This window comes from Perissodus microlepis, chromosome 14 (assembly GCF_051167445.1).
Source record: "Perissodus microlepis isolate ML-2025 ecotype Zambia chromosome 14, ASM5116744v1, whole genome shotgun sequence".
Taxonomy (NCBI): domain Eukaryota; kingdom Metazoa; phylum Chordata; class Actinopteri; order Cichliformes; family Cichlidae; genus Perissodus; species Perissodus microlepis.
The window spans coordinates 17,079,423-17,096,113 of NC_140474.1; the positions used below are offsets into that span (position 1 = coordinate 17,079,423).

The 16,691-nt window shown below is 40.4% G+C and overlaps 1 protein-coding gene across 1 annotated transcript; it reads right to left on the reverse strand.

Moving 5' to 3' along the window:
* Positions 1–1,553: 1,553 nt before the first annotated feature.
* tmem160 (transmembrane protein 160) lies at positions 1,554–8,121 on the reverse strand. The gene is made up of 4 exons (XM_084951416.1): positions 7,804–8,121; positions 7,583–7,607; positions 3,610–3,702; positions 1,554–2,884 (listed from the first exon to the last, which is right to left on the reverse strand). Exons 1-4 carry the CDS (start codon positions 8,023–8,025, stop codon positions 2,568–2,570), a joined length of 657 nt encoding a protein of 218 aa, XP_084807542.1. The 5' UTR covers positions 8,026–8,121; the 3' UTR covers positions 1,554–2,567.
* Between the last annotated feature and the right edge of the window lie 8,570 nt (positions 8,122–16,691).

A 16,691-nucleotide genomic window follows, 5' to 3' on the forward strand; every position in this document is an offset into this window, starting at 1 on the left:
GCCAGTTTCCATCTGACATGGGCTCACTACACTTCTCAGGCTCTCTTTTTCCCTGATTCTTTTCCACCTCTATGATTTTCATCTTTGTCATTGTTTCCCAACAATCACCCCTTTCTCCTCTCAGCCAGGAGAAGGCCAATCCATACTTAATGCAGTTCTTAAGGCAGATCCTTTGATCCGTACGTATGGCATTTAACACCTGAAAGCAGATGAGCACTCGGCGCTCAAAATAAGCAGAGGTTAAGACTCCAACTTTCGATGCTGAGAGCGTAGATGTGAAGCTGAGGTTTGGAGATGTATGAGGCCAGACCTGGACTTTGGGGTATGTTGTGCTGGCGTTATGGTTCCTATAGCTGCTCTGGGTCTGGCGTAGATGGTGTTTATCAGTGAGGGCGCGTCTCCTGCCTCTGGGCGCACTGCCCTTTAGACGCGCCAGGCCTCAGGAGCCTCCTGCATGCCAAACAGACCTGTGCAGTCAGATGCAGCCACGGAGGAGCGAAACGGAGAAGAGGTGGGAGGGGAGGGGAGGAGAAGAGAACGTGAGGAGGAGACCAGAAAGAAAGGACTTGAGGGTGAAAGGGTAGAAGAGGATCTGAGGAAGAGAGCTGAAAGGGGCTCAGGGAGGAGGAGGTGGTTGTGTGTGTGTGTGTGTGTGTGTGTGTGTGTGGTGGGGGGGTGCTCGCCACACTGCAGCAGTAGCCATCTAGCCTAGTCGCACCCTGCATGTGAAACACAACTGCTCCAAAACGCCCTGGGAATCTGCGAAGGAGAGGTGGGAGGGAAGGAGAGGACAGCCAGAGTGAAGAAGGAGAGGAGAGGAGGAGAGGGTGACTCCGAGGTGAGTCTCAACAGCAACACTGTGTGTCGATAGCTGGGAGATATCACAGACCTTCGCCCTAACCCAGTCAGAGATAGTAATCACAGACAAAGCCCCCCCATGACTAACACCCCCCACACACACACACACACAACCACATGCTGCCCGTTTGAGTTCAGATATTCACACATGCTTGCCGATGAGCAGCTCATTATAAAAATTATTCATGTACAGCATGAATAGACGTCTATGTGTGCACGGACAGTTTTTACATCTTTTGACTCCTGCTGCAGGGAGCCTTAACTACAACCTCTGACAGCACGTACACATTATACTGGGCGCTGTCTGCATGAACCAAAAAAATAAAAATAAAAAGCACTATGCACGTTGAGATTTATGTGGCTTGATAATTTGCTGCAGTTGAAGGTTTTTGATTTCTTAAGATGCAGGAGAGAGATGTTTACACATCTCCCCTTCTCATGTATGCCGGCAAGTATTTATTCACGGTATGTGTGTGCTCTCCATATTAGTGATTTTTTTTAAATGGCCCCAGCTGTTAATCCTGAAGTCACTGAGAACATGCCCTTTGGGGGATTTATAATTGATCAGTTTCATCACATTTTATGAGATAATTCCTCTATTATGAAACTCTCCGTAGAGTTCGGTCAAAAACACCAACAACAAACATCATATCTGAGGTCTCATTCGATGGGTCATTAAAGGATACGCACTGATGTAACTCGACAGATTTCTTCTTGCTTTATTACTGTATATACAGTAGAGTGCACAGGAAGTCGTGCATTAAACAAAAAGTAAACAATGTTGAACCCCATCTCCACATCTGCATTCAAACTCTTTAATGATCAACAACCCTTCACATCCATTAAATAAGCAATCATAGTGATTATAGTGTGGAATTCACTCAGAAACATGGCTACAGCAATACAGAGTGTGTGTAAATAATCACAGGAAAGCCTGTGAAAAATAGGCTTTGCTTCTAAAACTGTAGTTGCTAAAGTTTCAAACTAAAGCGACAGAAGTGCTATTGCCCTTCGAAAACAAAATAATAATGAAAAAAAAAAAAAAAAAAAAGCTGGAAAAAAACAAATTAAAAGCCCTCAGAGATTTTTGATCAAAACAAAATTACAGACCTGAAACACACACTCCGCAGCCCTCCTCGTAGGTCTCGCAGTTTATCACATCCAGCTTGTTTTAGTTCCACGCTTTCAAGAAAACTTCAAGTAGTCATTCACAGTTAATTATACTGAATAAGACAAACAGCACCCAACAACAGTTGGCTGTGAATGAGGATTAAAATGATACAGGGCAGCAAAAAGTAAACTTGAAGAAATAACGTGGCGTTCTCGGCGAGTCTTTGCAGAATGTAAAAAGAAAAAGAAAACAATTCAGACTGATGACGTAAGAGACTCAGCTCTGGCTACGTGTCGTTATAACAAAACTTACAAAATGTTGATTTATTTTCGAAGGTAGTTAAACTACCCAATTACCAGCATGTTTCACAAACTTCTTCGACCAGTTTTCAAAAAGGTCTTAAAAGTCTTTCCCCACATTAATATTCATCTTGATAACAACAGATAATAAGATCGTTTCTACAGACTCACACACGGCCTGCATATGTAGGCTGCTTATACACGCACATGTACACAAAATCCACACATACAAATAAGGGAAACCCTGAATTGGAGCAGCACACATGCACAGCTTTCCACTCTGCATTCCTGGAAGACCTCTACTTGTTTTGCCCCTTGCCGTCACTGTCCTCACTGTCGCGGGGGCCACGGTAACCCCGGTGTTCGCGCCTCTCCCGGCACTCTCGGCACTCCTCTTCATCCTCTCCCTCCTCTCCCTCGTGGATGATCTCCACCTCTAACCGGCCGATGTAGAGCGATACAGCGCAGAGCCAGAAGAGGGCGACGCTGCCCACCACGGCTCCTTGGAACAACAGTGCTGGCACAGACAGCAGCATCATCCTCCGCAAGGCAAAGAGGCTGCCAATATACGAAGCACCGCCAAACGACACGCACGCACCTCCCAGGATAAAGAAGGCTGAGGTAAAACAGATTGACATGGTATTACTGTAGAAACCCAATTAATTTCCTCATAAGTCACTGTAATTAAAGCTGGCATGGAGGCAGGTTGAATCGACTTTTCCTTTTAATTATTTCGATGAAAATAAAAGATTAAGTGGAAGATTTTCTGGCATCAAACTTATTTCAGAAGTTATACAAACCGTTCCCGTGATTTAGCATTGAGAATACATCAAGTAGGTCAGCAGCTTTTATTTTGACATAAATAATACCGCGTTCCTTCGATTTACTGCTGTGGCTCGAAAGTTTTGTTTTCAGACAGTTTTCAAATATTCATGCCCATCAACTGTCAATTAATATTGATTCCATGAAGGTCTTCTTTAATAAAATTTTAAGGGCCTACTCTCACGTGTCAGGTAATGATGATGTTGGTTACTAGATATCAAGGATTTTGACTCTGTTTCAAGTCAATTGCAGGAATCCTTGTGAAATTATTCATATTAAAAGTGCAGCAAGTGCCCATTACAAAGTTTTCTACTTCACAAAAACAGCAGACGTATGTTTACATTTTTAGATAAAAAATATCTTCTAGAGAGAAACAGAGTTTAAAAATCCTCTTGATCTTAAATTTAGAGCTGCATCGACCGTTTGTTACTTTATTTAAATTATAAGCGTATTTTACAAACAGGCTTAGGCTTAAATGGTCTGGTTTTCAGCTCTTCTGCACATAAAACTATCCCGTACCATATCCTGCTTCTCGTCCCACATCGCTTTGGACGAATGCAATGACTCCGATCCCGGTCGCCAGCAGACCGTTCCTGAACCACGAGAGGAAGCCTGCAGAATGATCAAAGGCAGAAATAAACAACTGACACGTTACAGATAACCAAAATCAATCACGCCGTTTACTGTAGCTGCATACCACAGCCTAATTACTGCCCTTTAATCTGCATCAGTTTAACGACACCAGATCCTGATGTTTAAAAAAAGAAAATGATGTTTAACCAACATATTTGTGATAAAAACGGTGGCTTACTCAGATTATAATAACTTAATATTCAGAAACAAATGCTTTTAACTCTTGGTTTAAATTTGAGTTCTGTCCCACAGTGGAGACAGAAGAGATGGACGTCCTCGCAGCTCCTTACAGCAGGAACCAAACACAGTTTGCAAAAAACACACCGAGTCCTGACATGAGGTGAAACCGGACAAAGCAAACAAACTGTGTGTGTGAGCAGGGGGCATAAACAAAGACTAATTTAATAAGGACACCAAATCCTTAATGGAAGTGTGACAACTAATGAGGTCTCATACACCAGACATGCAATAAACCCAAACCCCATGAAGGATACGATGCTCTAACTGTTCAGAGAGGTGCTGATTCAACTATATGATAATTTTGTAGGGTGTAGTTTGGGGTGCTAATGAGCTGCTGTGTGCAGATATAAACAAAATAACAGAAACGTAATAAAGTATAGAGCCATGCAGTTTAAAAGGACCACAAACTGGAGCTGAATCAGCACTTAATGAAGGCCAGATGTATTACAGGACTGTTGTATTTAGACTCAGTATAGTGATAATTATTTTAACTTAGTGGATTCTCATAAGCAAGGACATGACTGCACTGACATACTGCATGATGTCCCCAGGGTTAGAAGTGGACCAGTTATGCCTTTTCCTTTTACTGTGTCACATGCTCTGTATACATTCATGTGGAAAAGAGCATTTCCAGGGCCTCAGAAAAAATGAGCGCATCCTTATTACCTCCACGAGAATTAAGAGTGCAAGCAGCAGCCAGGTGCTGCTAATCAAATGCACTTAACTGATCACCAGCAAATATGTGCACATCTTTAAAAGCAGAGATTTGGGCAGTTTGCTGGTGTGGAGCGTTCAGGCGTGTGTAAACACGATGCCATAATCTTTACAGCAGTGAACAGATTTATTCTGAGCAAATGCAAAAACCCAAGTGCTACATATGCCAGACTCTACAGGCCTCGGTTAGCATGTTAAATGTTCCCACCCGCCTAACATCTGAAGGAGAGGACAATTATCCCAGGCACAGCAGAAAATATACAACTTTAAATCTATAATGTCAGAAAAAGAAATCCAGACCTCAACCTGATTGGACCTGTGCTGGGAAAAAGAGAGCTGTACATAAACGAATGCCTGTAAACTTGAATTTACTCAAGTAACACTGTAAAGACGAGTAAACCAAAATTCCTCCAGTGATGTGAGAGACTGATAAAGTCACACAGATGGTGATTCCTTCAAGTTTTCCTATAAGCTCCTGAATCAGAGAGTGTACATAGTTTTTCACAGACCTGTGAGCTGTTGTGGCTCCAAGGTTATAAACATGTTTGCCTAAGACGTGAAGGGTTTGAACTTGGAACAAACACAAACGAAGCCCCAATGGAATTCACAAGCTAGTGTACTCCTAGTCTGGATAAAGTTGCAGGAAGAAGAACATTTGGTGTAAAATCTGTGCCAAATAAAATATGCAGATCCATCCTCTGTGGCGACCTCTTGGGAAATAAGGGAGCAGCTGAAAATACCTGCGCTCCATGTGCACTGTCTCTTGTGACAGTGGAGGTTCATGTTTAACACGGCCAAAATTTCAAGTATTAAGGTCACTGTATTGTGCCTGTGTATACTGCTCTAAAGGCTTGGTTTCAGTCAGTTTTCTAGTCTGACCTCTGCATGAAGAGCACAGCAGCTCGACCCACCTGCAGCCTCCAAACTTTCTGTCTGCACAGAGCACCAAGTACGAAAGAAAGCTGGCTTAAAGGGACAAAAAGGAAATTAAAGATGTTCTTCTTTTTTTGTAATTAGCCAGATGTAAGCATTAGAAATGTCCACTTTAATTATTACATGCATTTTTGATTTGCCAGTTAGTTGTTTCAACATAAATGTAATCTCTGTTAAATATTAACCGTATACTGGAGAACATACTGACCTACCAGCCTATATTTTAACTCTCTTCTAAAGATTATTCGTGCAAGACATTTTTCAGGTGCCACTGTAGATACAGGTTGGATTTCGGGAAGATGTTTTGTGTTGTTTGAGCCCCGTCCTGCAGCAGCTGAACTGCTTTGCTATGCTCAATCTGAACATGACTACAAATGAACCTTAAAGCATTGCAGTACATACACTCATCATATGCATGAATGTCACTGCAATGTTGGGGCTTTTACTTATTTCTCTGAACTGTTCTTTTTCTGCGGTGGAAGGATTTTACAGCACACATTTTTAATAACGTTAAAAAAACAAAAACTGGGTGCACAAATTGTATGTATTTAGGATTTTTTTATATCCACACAGAGTCAAAACTATACCGATAGACTCAAGTAGATACATGTATACTCACAAATATTTGGTTAAATGTCTCTTAGCAGATGCATTTGCTTGCCACCAGCAGGTTTCTTGCATAATTCTTCATGGATATTTTACCACTTTTCTTGATAGGATTGGTATGTGCCCTGGCACAGACCTGGCTTTTAAGCGTAGTCCACAAATTTTCAGTAGAGTTGAGGTCGGGGCTTCTGGAAGGCCATTCCAGAAGCTCAATGTGAGCCTGATTTATCAAGTCTAAAACCAGTTTTGGAATCTTAATAAGTTCAAGAACTGTAGTCGTCGGTCGTCATTATTCCAGTACACCAGTACCACTGACTGCAAAACAGCCCCAGAGCATGATGCTACCACTAAGTAACTTGATAGTTAGTACAGTGTTTATAGGTTTGAAAGCCTCACCTTTACTCCAAACATACCTCTTATTATTGTGACCAAACGGCTCAATCTTTGCCTTGTCTGGCTATAAAACTTTTCCCCAAAAGGCATTTGGTTTGTCCATGTGGGCAGCTCCAAATTTCAGTCAAGCTTGAAGGTGGTTATTTTGGAGCAGTGGCTGCTTTCTTGGTCAGCATCCTCTCAGCCCATGGTCAGGTGAAACGGGTCTTCTGGCAGTTTCTAGTTCATGGCAGACCTGAACCTCTTTGGTTCCTGGGTTGTTCCTAAACATCTTAACCAGTTGCCTCTCATGTGAGGATGAGGGTTTAGGTCTTCATCCAGAGTTTGACAAAGTGGTGACAGATCTGAATAACCTGTGCCTACGGACAATTGTTCTATCCTGGAATCTGCAGTTCTTTAGAAATGACTTCAAGAGACTTTCCTGACTTGTGTACATCTACAATTCTTCTTCTTAGATTTTCACTGCCTTCCTTGGACTTTTCCATTGTTCTAAATACTGGTCTGTCCAATGAGTGCTGTCAAAAATAAACTACCAGTTACAGTAAATCATGATCACTAATGAGAAGTAAAATGTTCTTAGTCTTTTCAAACTAAAAGACACTGGCTGTCTCTATTTGAGGCTGTACATATGCTCCTGACTCTAAAGAAAATCCTAAATAAATTCAAACCTGTTTTTCAAAGCAATTAAAGATGTGTGCTGTACAATCATTCCACCCTCGAAAAAAAGTTCAAAGAAATCATTAAAAGCCCCCCCAACCACACACACACACACACACACACACACACACACACACACACAAAACCATGACATCCACACCCGTGATAAAAGTATAACTTATTACACTTTGAGTCCAACACTGACTGACCAGAGAAGAAACATACAAAAGTTCCTTTTGCTCCATGCTGCAGAAATCCTACAAGGGTTAGTATGAAAATTGGGACTACAGCCTGTATTGTGGAGCAGCAACGTTACCTGTTTCATGGGACTTTCTCAGCATCTGAAAATAAAAGAAGAAAATCTATTAGCAAAACTTACTTCCTCATTTGTTTACAGTTTCACGACGTTCAAAACAATTCCATCTTACTTCCTTCAGATAAGGGGAAAAGGAAAGAAAAAGCGGCTCTGCCATTAAAATTACACAAAGCTCACTACTGGCTGTAACACAACTACTGCATCATTAGGACTAAACTCACCAAAGCGTCGGCTTTGTCGAGGTCTGTGAGCTGGTACTGCTGCTGCTCCGGCCCCCGGCTCTTCCCCCACGGCCCCTTATCCGCGACCCGCTGCCGGGCTGAGCCGTGCAGTCTCCGCAGCGTGGCACCGGCGGCCGGTGGCCGGACCTGCTTCACCAGCCGGGCGTAGTGACACACGGCCTGCGGCAGCTGCCTTCTCATGAACAAAGTCAAGAAAGCCATTACATCACTAACCACTGCTAGCTAAAGTATGAGCCGAAAGAAAAAGCACAACACGACCTCCGCATGCCCTGTGAACCCTCAACGACAACCCGGAAGAGTCTCAGGTAAAGGCGCAGTAAAAGGTAGGCAGAAATGAAACAGCGCCACCATCCGTCGGAAGACAAATATATCTATCTATATCTATATATATATCTATATATATATATCTATATATATATATCTATATATATATATATATATATATATATATATATATATATATATATATATATATATATATATATATATAAAACATAAAGATGTCTTCTATTTTTCTTTACCTTACTTTACTTTTCTGTTTCCGCAAGTGCTTATGTCGACATTTACCCTCAACGTCATTGAAGACGCCCTGCAACTACACATTTGCGCCACACGGGGGCGCTAGAACACAAGCCATTTCCGTTCTTCTTTATTTATTTGATTGCAAATACTTAAACGCAATGTGAAATAAAATGCATTCACTGAATTCAGGGATTCACGAAATCTTAATAAATTAAATCTAAATATGAAATATGTTAATATGCAGAAGAAAAACATGCTTAGATCTGAGCAGGTCTAAAAACGTCAAATGTATGGTTATGGCAGCTTATTGGGCAGCTTATTTATTTATTTATTTTTTTGGTCACATACGGAAAGAAATTTTGTGGTCATGTTTTTAAATTGTCATACAATCATGTGAAAGGAAAATATTTCACAGGACTCTGTGCAGTCCTGTGAAAAACTAAGTCCATCCCATTCTTGTTAAATTCTTTCAGTCACTGACATTTGCAGAAATTTGTTTATGCACAGCTCTCTTAAGCTCCCACCACAGCATTTAACTTAGACTGAAGTTTGGACTTTGACTGGGCCATTCCATTGATTCTTTTTGTTTTTCAGTGATTCTGTTGTAGATTTGTTGCTGTTTGGTATCATTGTCCAGTTGCAAGATCCGATTCCAGCCACGCTTTAGCTGTTGGACAGATCGCCTCACATCTGACTCTAGAATACTTTGGTATACAGAGGAGTTCATGATCAGCTCAAGGTGCCCTGGTGATTGTTTGGGCTGCAACACAAACCTCACACCACCCCTGCATCACTGTGCCCAAACATCTTCACTTTGGTCTCATCTGTCTAAAGCATGGTGATTTATTCACATGCAATTTTACAAATCTAAGCTGTCGTGAAATTTTTAAAAAGAGAGTGGGGGGACTGTCTCCTGGTGGAACTTTTAAACAAGCCATACTTTTTTGATCATTTTCTAATCAAACTCTTATGAACTTTTTTTCAGGATTGCCCAGAGTCATGTGGAAACTTCTTTTTTCCGAAGCCTGTAGTTTAGCTTCTGTCTGTTATAATAAAGTCAGTTAAGTTTTTATAGACTCCAAAAAGAGGCCATGAATAAATATTACATGAATATTAACAAAATAATTTGTGTTGCTAGCAGATAATAACATGATGATGTCAATCATTAAAAAAAAAACCCTGAAGACAACAACCAGACGTTTCTTAATTAAAAGATAATCTTGTAATTCTTCTCCTCAATTTAAAAATAGTGACAGATACCCAAATACTGTATCACTCTACATGCCCCACACCTGTGTGGGTGTGTGTGTGTTTGTGCTCTCGCGTGCTCTCATTGAGGATGAGCAGACAGCTTCTTCCTGTACGCCTTTTGTCTTTGTCGGCCTGCTGGGACCCAGAAAGACCACACCTATCGTACCTGATTGTTCAGCATGAGGAGCATAAAGAGCTGCGCAGATGGGAGTTTGTATTTTTATTCCTCTCTGTGTGTGTGTGTGTGTGTGTGAGTGTGTGTGTGTGTGTGTGTACAGACAGCCAAATCTTTGATGTAATTCTGCAGCTGACCTTGTGGTCATTCTCACGCTACTTTCCCTAACACAATGGTAGACTGATGTTTGAGTAAACATTTACAAAGAGCGCTCACACATACAGCTTACAGTGAAATTTGCTATATGCTACAGCTGTAAATTAGAAAGAATGATCATTGTCATACTTATTTGTATGGACAATTTGTCAACAATTGGTGAAGTAATAATCACTGTGTTGTGTACATGCTGTTTTCTAAGCAGTAATCCATAATGTGGCATGTAATGGAAAATATTTGCTGAGAAACAAATTTCTCTCAGTGGTCAATCAGTGGATTGTCTGTATATAAATTGTTTTACTTTTTCCTCCCACTGTTCAACCCTGTTTTCTCTTCCATCTTCAGCATCCTTTGTCCAATATATCCACTATCCCTGATCTGCACAGGTCAGCCATCAGCTATCTCAGCATTGCCTCTCTAACTTTGTCTTCTTCACTCCAGTGAAAACCTCTTCAGCTCCAGTTCCTGTCTTTTTTTGAGGGGTGCCAGAATTTAATGATTAGCATTTAAAATGAATGAAAGAGTTGAATTGTTGCCTGTGATGCTTTGATAAAAACCCTGAAGATAGAGACGCATTTACCAATTCGTTGCCTCACTTTGTGTAACAGCTGAGGGTCTGGCTGTTCTTGTTATAATACTGAAAATAATGCATTCTTTCTATATACATGATTTCATCACAATATCTCAAGAGTTTTGTGGATTCATTTGTCATATTTCTCATTTTACAACGCACAAAATGTTTTTCATTTTTGGCAGGTGTGGACTGCAGGCAGGCCAGTTTAGCACAGACACCGCTAATCTTAAGGAGCCATGCTGTTGATCATGGTCTGGAATTGTTTTGCTGAAACTGACATCATCTAGATGGCTGCATATATGCATATCTCTATCAGCTTATTGTATATTATACAGTCCCAGTCCCAGTCCCCCCTTCACAGATGTGCAGCCACATTCCCCAGTTCATCCCCATACCATCATCCATCATCATCACAGATTCTGGCTTTTTAACTGTGCACTGAGAGCATCTTTTTTTCTTTGCATCATAGTTGCATCATGTATTTGAGGTTGCACTGACACATCGTGTTCACAGATGATGGTTTTAAGCCCATTCAGGAATTTCTACTAATGAACAGTGTCTTTTTTCAAAAAAATCTAGTGCTGCCATATTATTTTGAGCACAACTCCACAGAATCAAGTGTACAACTGCACCTGCAGTGGATGATACTGCTTCAGTGATTTAATGCAGATGTGGATGTGCATGTTGTGTTGTTCTGCCAAATCAGCCAGGACAAAATGAAACAGCATTTTAAAGAGCAGATTACAAACAAGCTGGACTTTAACAATATTCTGCATTTCTGTCATTTGGGTATTGTGTCAATACTATATAACGGATGTCATTTTTAATGGATTAGCTGTATATTTGTGATTAAGTTTGATGCTGTAGAGATGGAAGTCATAACTAAAACTGACAGTATGTTGTACAAGTTATTTGAAGCAAAGCTAGCAGTACAGTTGGTCCTCCAGTTCTCCCGATTTACATCTTCACCAGCCTCTTTCACTCTCTGTCCTCTTCTACCCCCACCCCAATTTTTTATTTTAAAAGCCATATTCATATTTTAATCATATATTCTTTTCTTTTTGGGTTAAAACCCTTTTTGTTCTCAGTTTATTGTTTTGTTTGTTTGTTTGTTTTATTATGACATATTCTTTTTTTGTGTGTTTGGAAATATTTGTCTTTCATTAGCTTCCCATTTCAGACCAGCTCATCACTCTGTCTTCTAGCATCCATTTACTAAATTTCCACCTTTGTGTAGTCTTCTACAATATTCCCCACTCTCTCTAAACAAATATAACAGAAATTGTCTGACACTCAAGTCCTGCTCGCTATTTTTAGAGTTAGTGTACATTTCACTGGACTAGCATGACCTTCATCATTTGCGCTGTCACGTGTCCAGCAGCATTTGGCTCTCCTTTCTCAGTTTTGCTGGTCTGGACAAGTGAAACAAACACTTAAAGAGTAACTGTGTGTAGGACTGACCATGCAGCAAAGCTACAGCACTAAATAATAAACCCAAAACAAAGCTGTGTGGCTATCTGCCAAGGCCTGATTGTGTTTGTTGTGTTCGTGCCCTTGAGAGCATTTTTAATGCATAATAATGTGGCTTCCTTGGTCATATTATTATATTTTCTACTGTCAGAACATCCAAGAAGTCTGTGTTCAGTTTTTCCAGGTGACTGAAATTATAGTGATAGAAAAAAAGTATAATTTATACTTATGTTAATTTTAGCAAATTTCTGTGTTTGTGTGATATATATATACAAATCTATGAATGCAACTTGCTAAATAACCATTGATCCAACAACTGTCTGTTGTTGTTCCAAAATAAAAGCCATGATGCCTAACTCGAGGTTTTAAATGTAGGTCACAAAGCAATAAGTGACCTCCATTTTTATCTAGTTTATGGGATTGACACACATAGCAACATAAAAAAAAGTAAAGAAAAAACATAAATATAATCTGGTGTAGTTTAAGTTTGCATTTAGAGCAGAATTGGTGAAAAGTTGCATCAGATTTTTTGCTTTTCAAGCATGGAAAGAACATCAAAATCAAGACAAAAAGCTTAGATGGTGCACTCGCAGGTCTCAGCTGTGCGCTAACTCTTTGCTTTTCTCCTTGCTTTCTCCCTGTAGCGAAGATGATAGCAAAAAGGAAATAAAGGGACAGATAGATGGATGGAGGAACAGGAAAGGGGGAGATGTGTATACGTGCGGAGCTGCACTAGGCTGCGTTACATAGTCTGGGGGATTCCAGCCAGCTGCACTGGGAGCACTGACCTTGGCAGCTATTGCTCTGTTTTTCAATCGGCAGGCCAAACCAGTGTTAGATGTAAGTGTCAGCTGGTCAGACGAATGATTTACTGACATTTACTGACACAGACTGGAGCTTAACAAGTCAGCGCACGTGTGACCGGTGCAGAAAAATAAATCAAACGTGTTTTCTGAATGTACTAATGTGCTGTTTTCAGCCCGATCATTCACTTCTACCTCACTTCGTTATGCAAGCACTGCAATACAAGTTATAAAATTCTCTGTGCCACTGCTACAGGATACAGGATGGGAAGCTGTTGGGGTTATTTAACGGTGCAGGTGTGTGAATGTGTTTGTTTCCATTCTTGTTTTTTCCTTCCATTTTGGAGCTGCTTTGCTTTTGATCTCCTGGGAGTCCTGATTTTATTTTTGAGGTGAGCTGTTTTCGCTGACAATAACTCTTGCACTGATTTATGGAGCCTGCATGCGAGGTTAACCATTTATGCACTTGTTATATCACCATCCTCTGTATGTCCTGCAAAGTCTGGGCTAAATGTTCAGACTCTAGGAGCAAAGCAGGAACTTGCTTACCCTTTACCCTTTATAGTCAAAGCCAGACAATGAATCATCCTGCATCTATCACTGCTATTAAAGCTGTAAGCTGACTGCTCTGGTTGCTTGCCAGCAGCAAATCTTGGAGGGCCCGTGTTATTTTGGTGTCAACTCTGCTTACCATGTAGGCTGTAAGATTTGAAAATCACCTAATTAAGACGGATGCTGAATTGTCAAGTCCCATTAAGCACATGTCTATAAGATTAGAGTTAACCTTTGGGCAGCAGCACTCTCACGGAAAGTCACACGCTTCCAATGATATCTTGTTTTTCCAACACTGATAAAAATGTCCCACAACTCCGTGATGAGCAACAGCAAAACATATTGATGGGCTGGTCAATACGACGACCTTTCACCCTTACTTTGTGACAACTGTGTGAACAAAAACATGGTCGACAGACAACAACTGGAACATTTCCTAAATGGTTTTCATGTTGATCCTAAAAATATTGGTTCTTATTAAATATAGTGAGGCATGTTTTTATAGTTTTACATTAGCCTGTGAGCTTTTAACAGCCAGTTAGATTAATGTCATGGAATATTTAAGACTTTAAAGGTGTTCCATTACTCGAAATATTGTACATCAGGTGTTTTTTATTTATTCTGCCTGTTTGATTTGACATAATCATATGATGTACATGTATTGTGTTGTGCTGCATGTTTTCAGCTATGAATAGAGCAAATTTCCCTGCTGTTATATAAGCTGGTTATGACCTGAGTCTTCGACAAAGGATGCTCTTTTCGCCTACACTGATGCAGTAACAACAAAATCTGGAATTCAGTTTTGATCTCTGACTGCGAAGTGTTCTTTGCTCAGCCGAGTTCAACGACTCGGTAAATATGTGCCCAGACGCAGTCGATCAAAAGCCTCACGGGTCGCGTTGTAAACTTAACCTGTTTAACTTCATCAGTCCTTCAGCTTCATCGCAGCGTGTGTGCTCTTCCCCATGAAGAGTGCTTAAATAAATCTATTTTTTTTTATTTCGCTTTTCTTTCAAAGAAGTAGACAAGAAGCCCAATATTGATGTCATGTTTGCACACTCATGAGATTATCTCCGTCTGAATTTTATCTTAAAAGACTTTAAACAGGAGGCGACAACAAGACTGACTCTGTCTACAGGTAACAAAATCCACCCCTCCATCATCTTCAGATCCCACTAATCAAGCGTTTTTTTGCTTTTTTAAAAAAATATCGTGTGATTAATTTGGACACAATCAAAGCATTGAAACAGGTTTTAGGTGGGTTTTGTGGTTTGCTTAAATCTCATCTGCCTGCCTAAGAACCATGGAGTGAAACCAAGCCTTCAGTAAACACAGAGAGCAGTTAATTTAATCTAAGCTTATCCAGCTTTTGATAAGAAAGGAACTGGTTGTATTTCCCACAAAGTTAAAGCTAAGATGCTAAAACTCACAGTAATTGACTTTGTTTATAGCAAACACACACACACACACACACACACACACACACACACACACACACACACACACACACACACACACACACACGTATACAATGGACACTGTTTTGCATAAACACAGGTATACGCTCATGTGAAAAAGAACATTTTTATAGGGCTCTGCACAATCCTTGGACAACTAAGAACAACCCATTACTCTTATTTATACTTAATTAACTCTGTCTCTCATTCCTTGCTTTTGCACATTTTGCTCTGTTTGCATTCTTATTCTTGTTGGCTACAAATTTCATTTCACCCCATGAATGCATGGAATGGCAATAAAACCCATGAATCGTTATTCACTTTCTTGTAGAGCTACCTTTAGCAGCATTAACTTGGTAAAATCACTTTCTGTATGACTTTATCAGTCTCTCACATCATTGTGGGAACATTTTCTTCTTACTCTTCTTTACAAACTTCAGTGTTTCAGCTCATTGTGATTTGTGGCCTTTCATTTATGCACAACTCTTTTAAGATCCCGCCACAGAATTTCAATCATGTTGAGGTCTGGACTTTCTCTGTGCCCTTGAAGCACCTTGATTCTTTTTTCAGCCCTTCTGTTGTAGATTTGCTACTGTGCTTGGGTTCATTGTCCTATTGCATGACCCAATCTTGACCAAGCTTCAGCTTTCAGACAAATAGCCTCGCATCTGACACTAGAATATGTTGTAATTACATAGGAGTTCATTGTCGAGTGATTGTAAGGTGCCCAGGTCCAGTGGCTGCAAAGCAAGCCCAAATCATCACTGAGGCTTGTAGAGACTGTGATGTAGCTCTGCAGTTGTTTTTTGTTTGTTTTGAGCATTGCAGGATCTGACCTTAGAGGGAATTTGCTGGGATGTTCACTCCTGAAAAGATTCTGACATTCTGCAAACAGGCACCAGAATCTTCCAGACTAGTAAACTGTCAAAATGTCTGCTTTTATAGAGGTGCTAACACTTGCTGATGATCAATACATTGACTGCATTTGATTAGCAGCATCTGGCTGCTACTTACACTCTTATTTCATATTGAAGACATAGGGGTGTTTTTCACAGGACTGCAAATCCTGTAAATACTCCTGTAAAAACTGCAACTACTCTACTGCATAAAGTTGCATCATTTTAGATGCATACCTTCCAGCAGCTGTAAATGTGCTATTAATAGTCTGTTATGGCATCTTAAGACTCAGTATGGGTCCATTAAAAAGCCATTACACGTCTTTGTATGTGCATTTACATAAAATGCATAGCTGCTGATATTATCACGAGCATTTCACATGGCTGCTCTCCAAGTCCATACGATTATATAGGGCTGCACTTGAAACACAGGATGCATGCGGCATGCCAATGCTGTGTCAGTATGCCCTGCCCCTAATCCCTCAGGGTGAGGCGTTAATCCAGTGCCCTTACCCTTGACCTGACTTCATAACAGAACATTACCTAATTTCCTTTTGCTCTGCGATTAAATGAACTATAAAAAGTCAAATTAAATGCAAATTAGATTAAATTCAGGCAACCCCCCCCCACCCCCCACCAAAGTGTCTAACCAAACCCATGATGACTACAGATTGAGAACACTTTGTTCAGACTTTGCACTTCTGACTTTTGCACATCAGCCTCTGTGTCATGTGTACAGATGTGTGCCTACACGTATGCAGACTTACAGTGCTGTGAAAAAGTTTTTGCACCGTCCCTGATTTCTTCGTTTTTTGGCATATTTGTCCCACTTACACGTTTCACATCATCAAACCATGTTAATGATAGACCAAAATAACCTGAGTAAATACAAAATTTGTTTTTTGAATAATAACTTCATTATTTAAGGGATCTATCCAAACCTACCTCTCTCTAACAATTGGTTTTGAGTGTGTTTGACTGTGGAATGGTATGATGTTCGTGAAATATTGT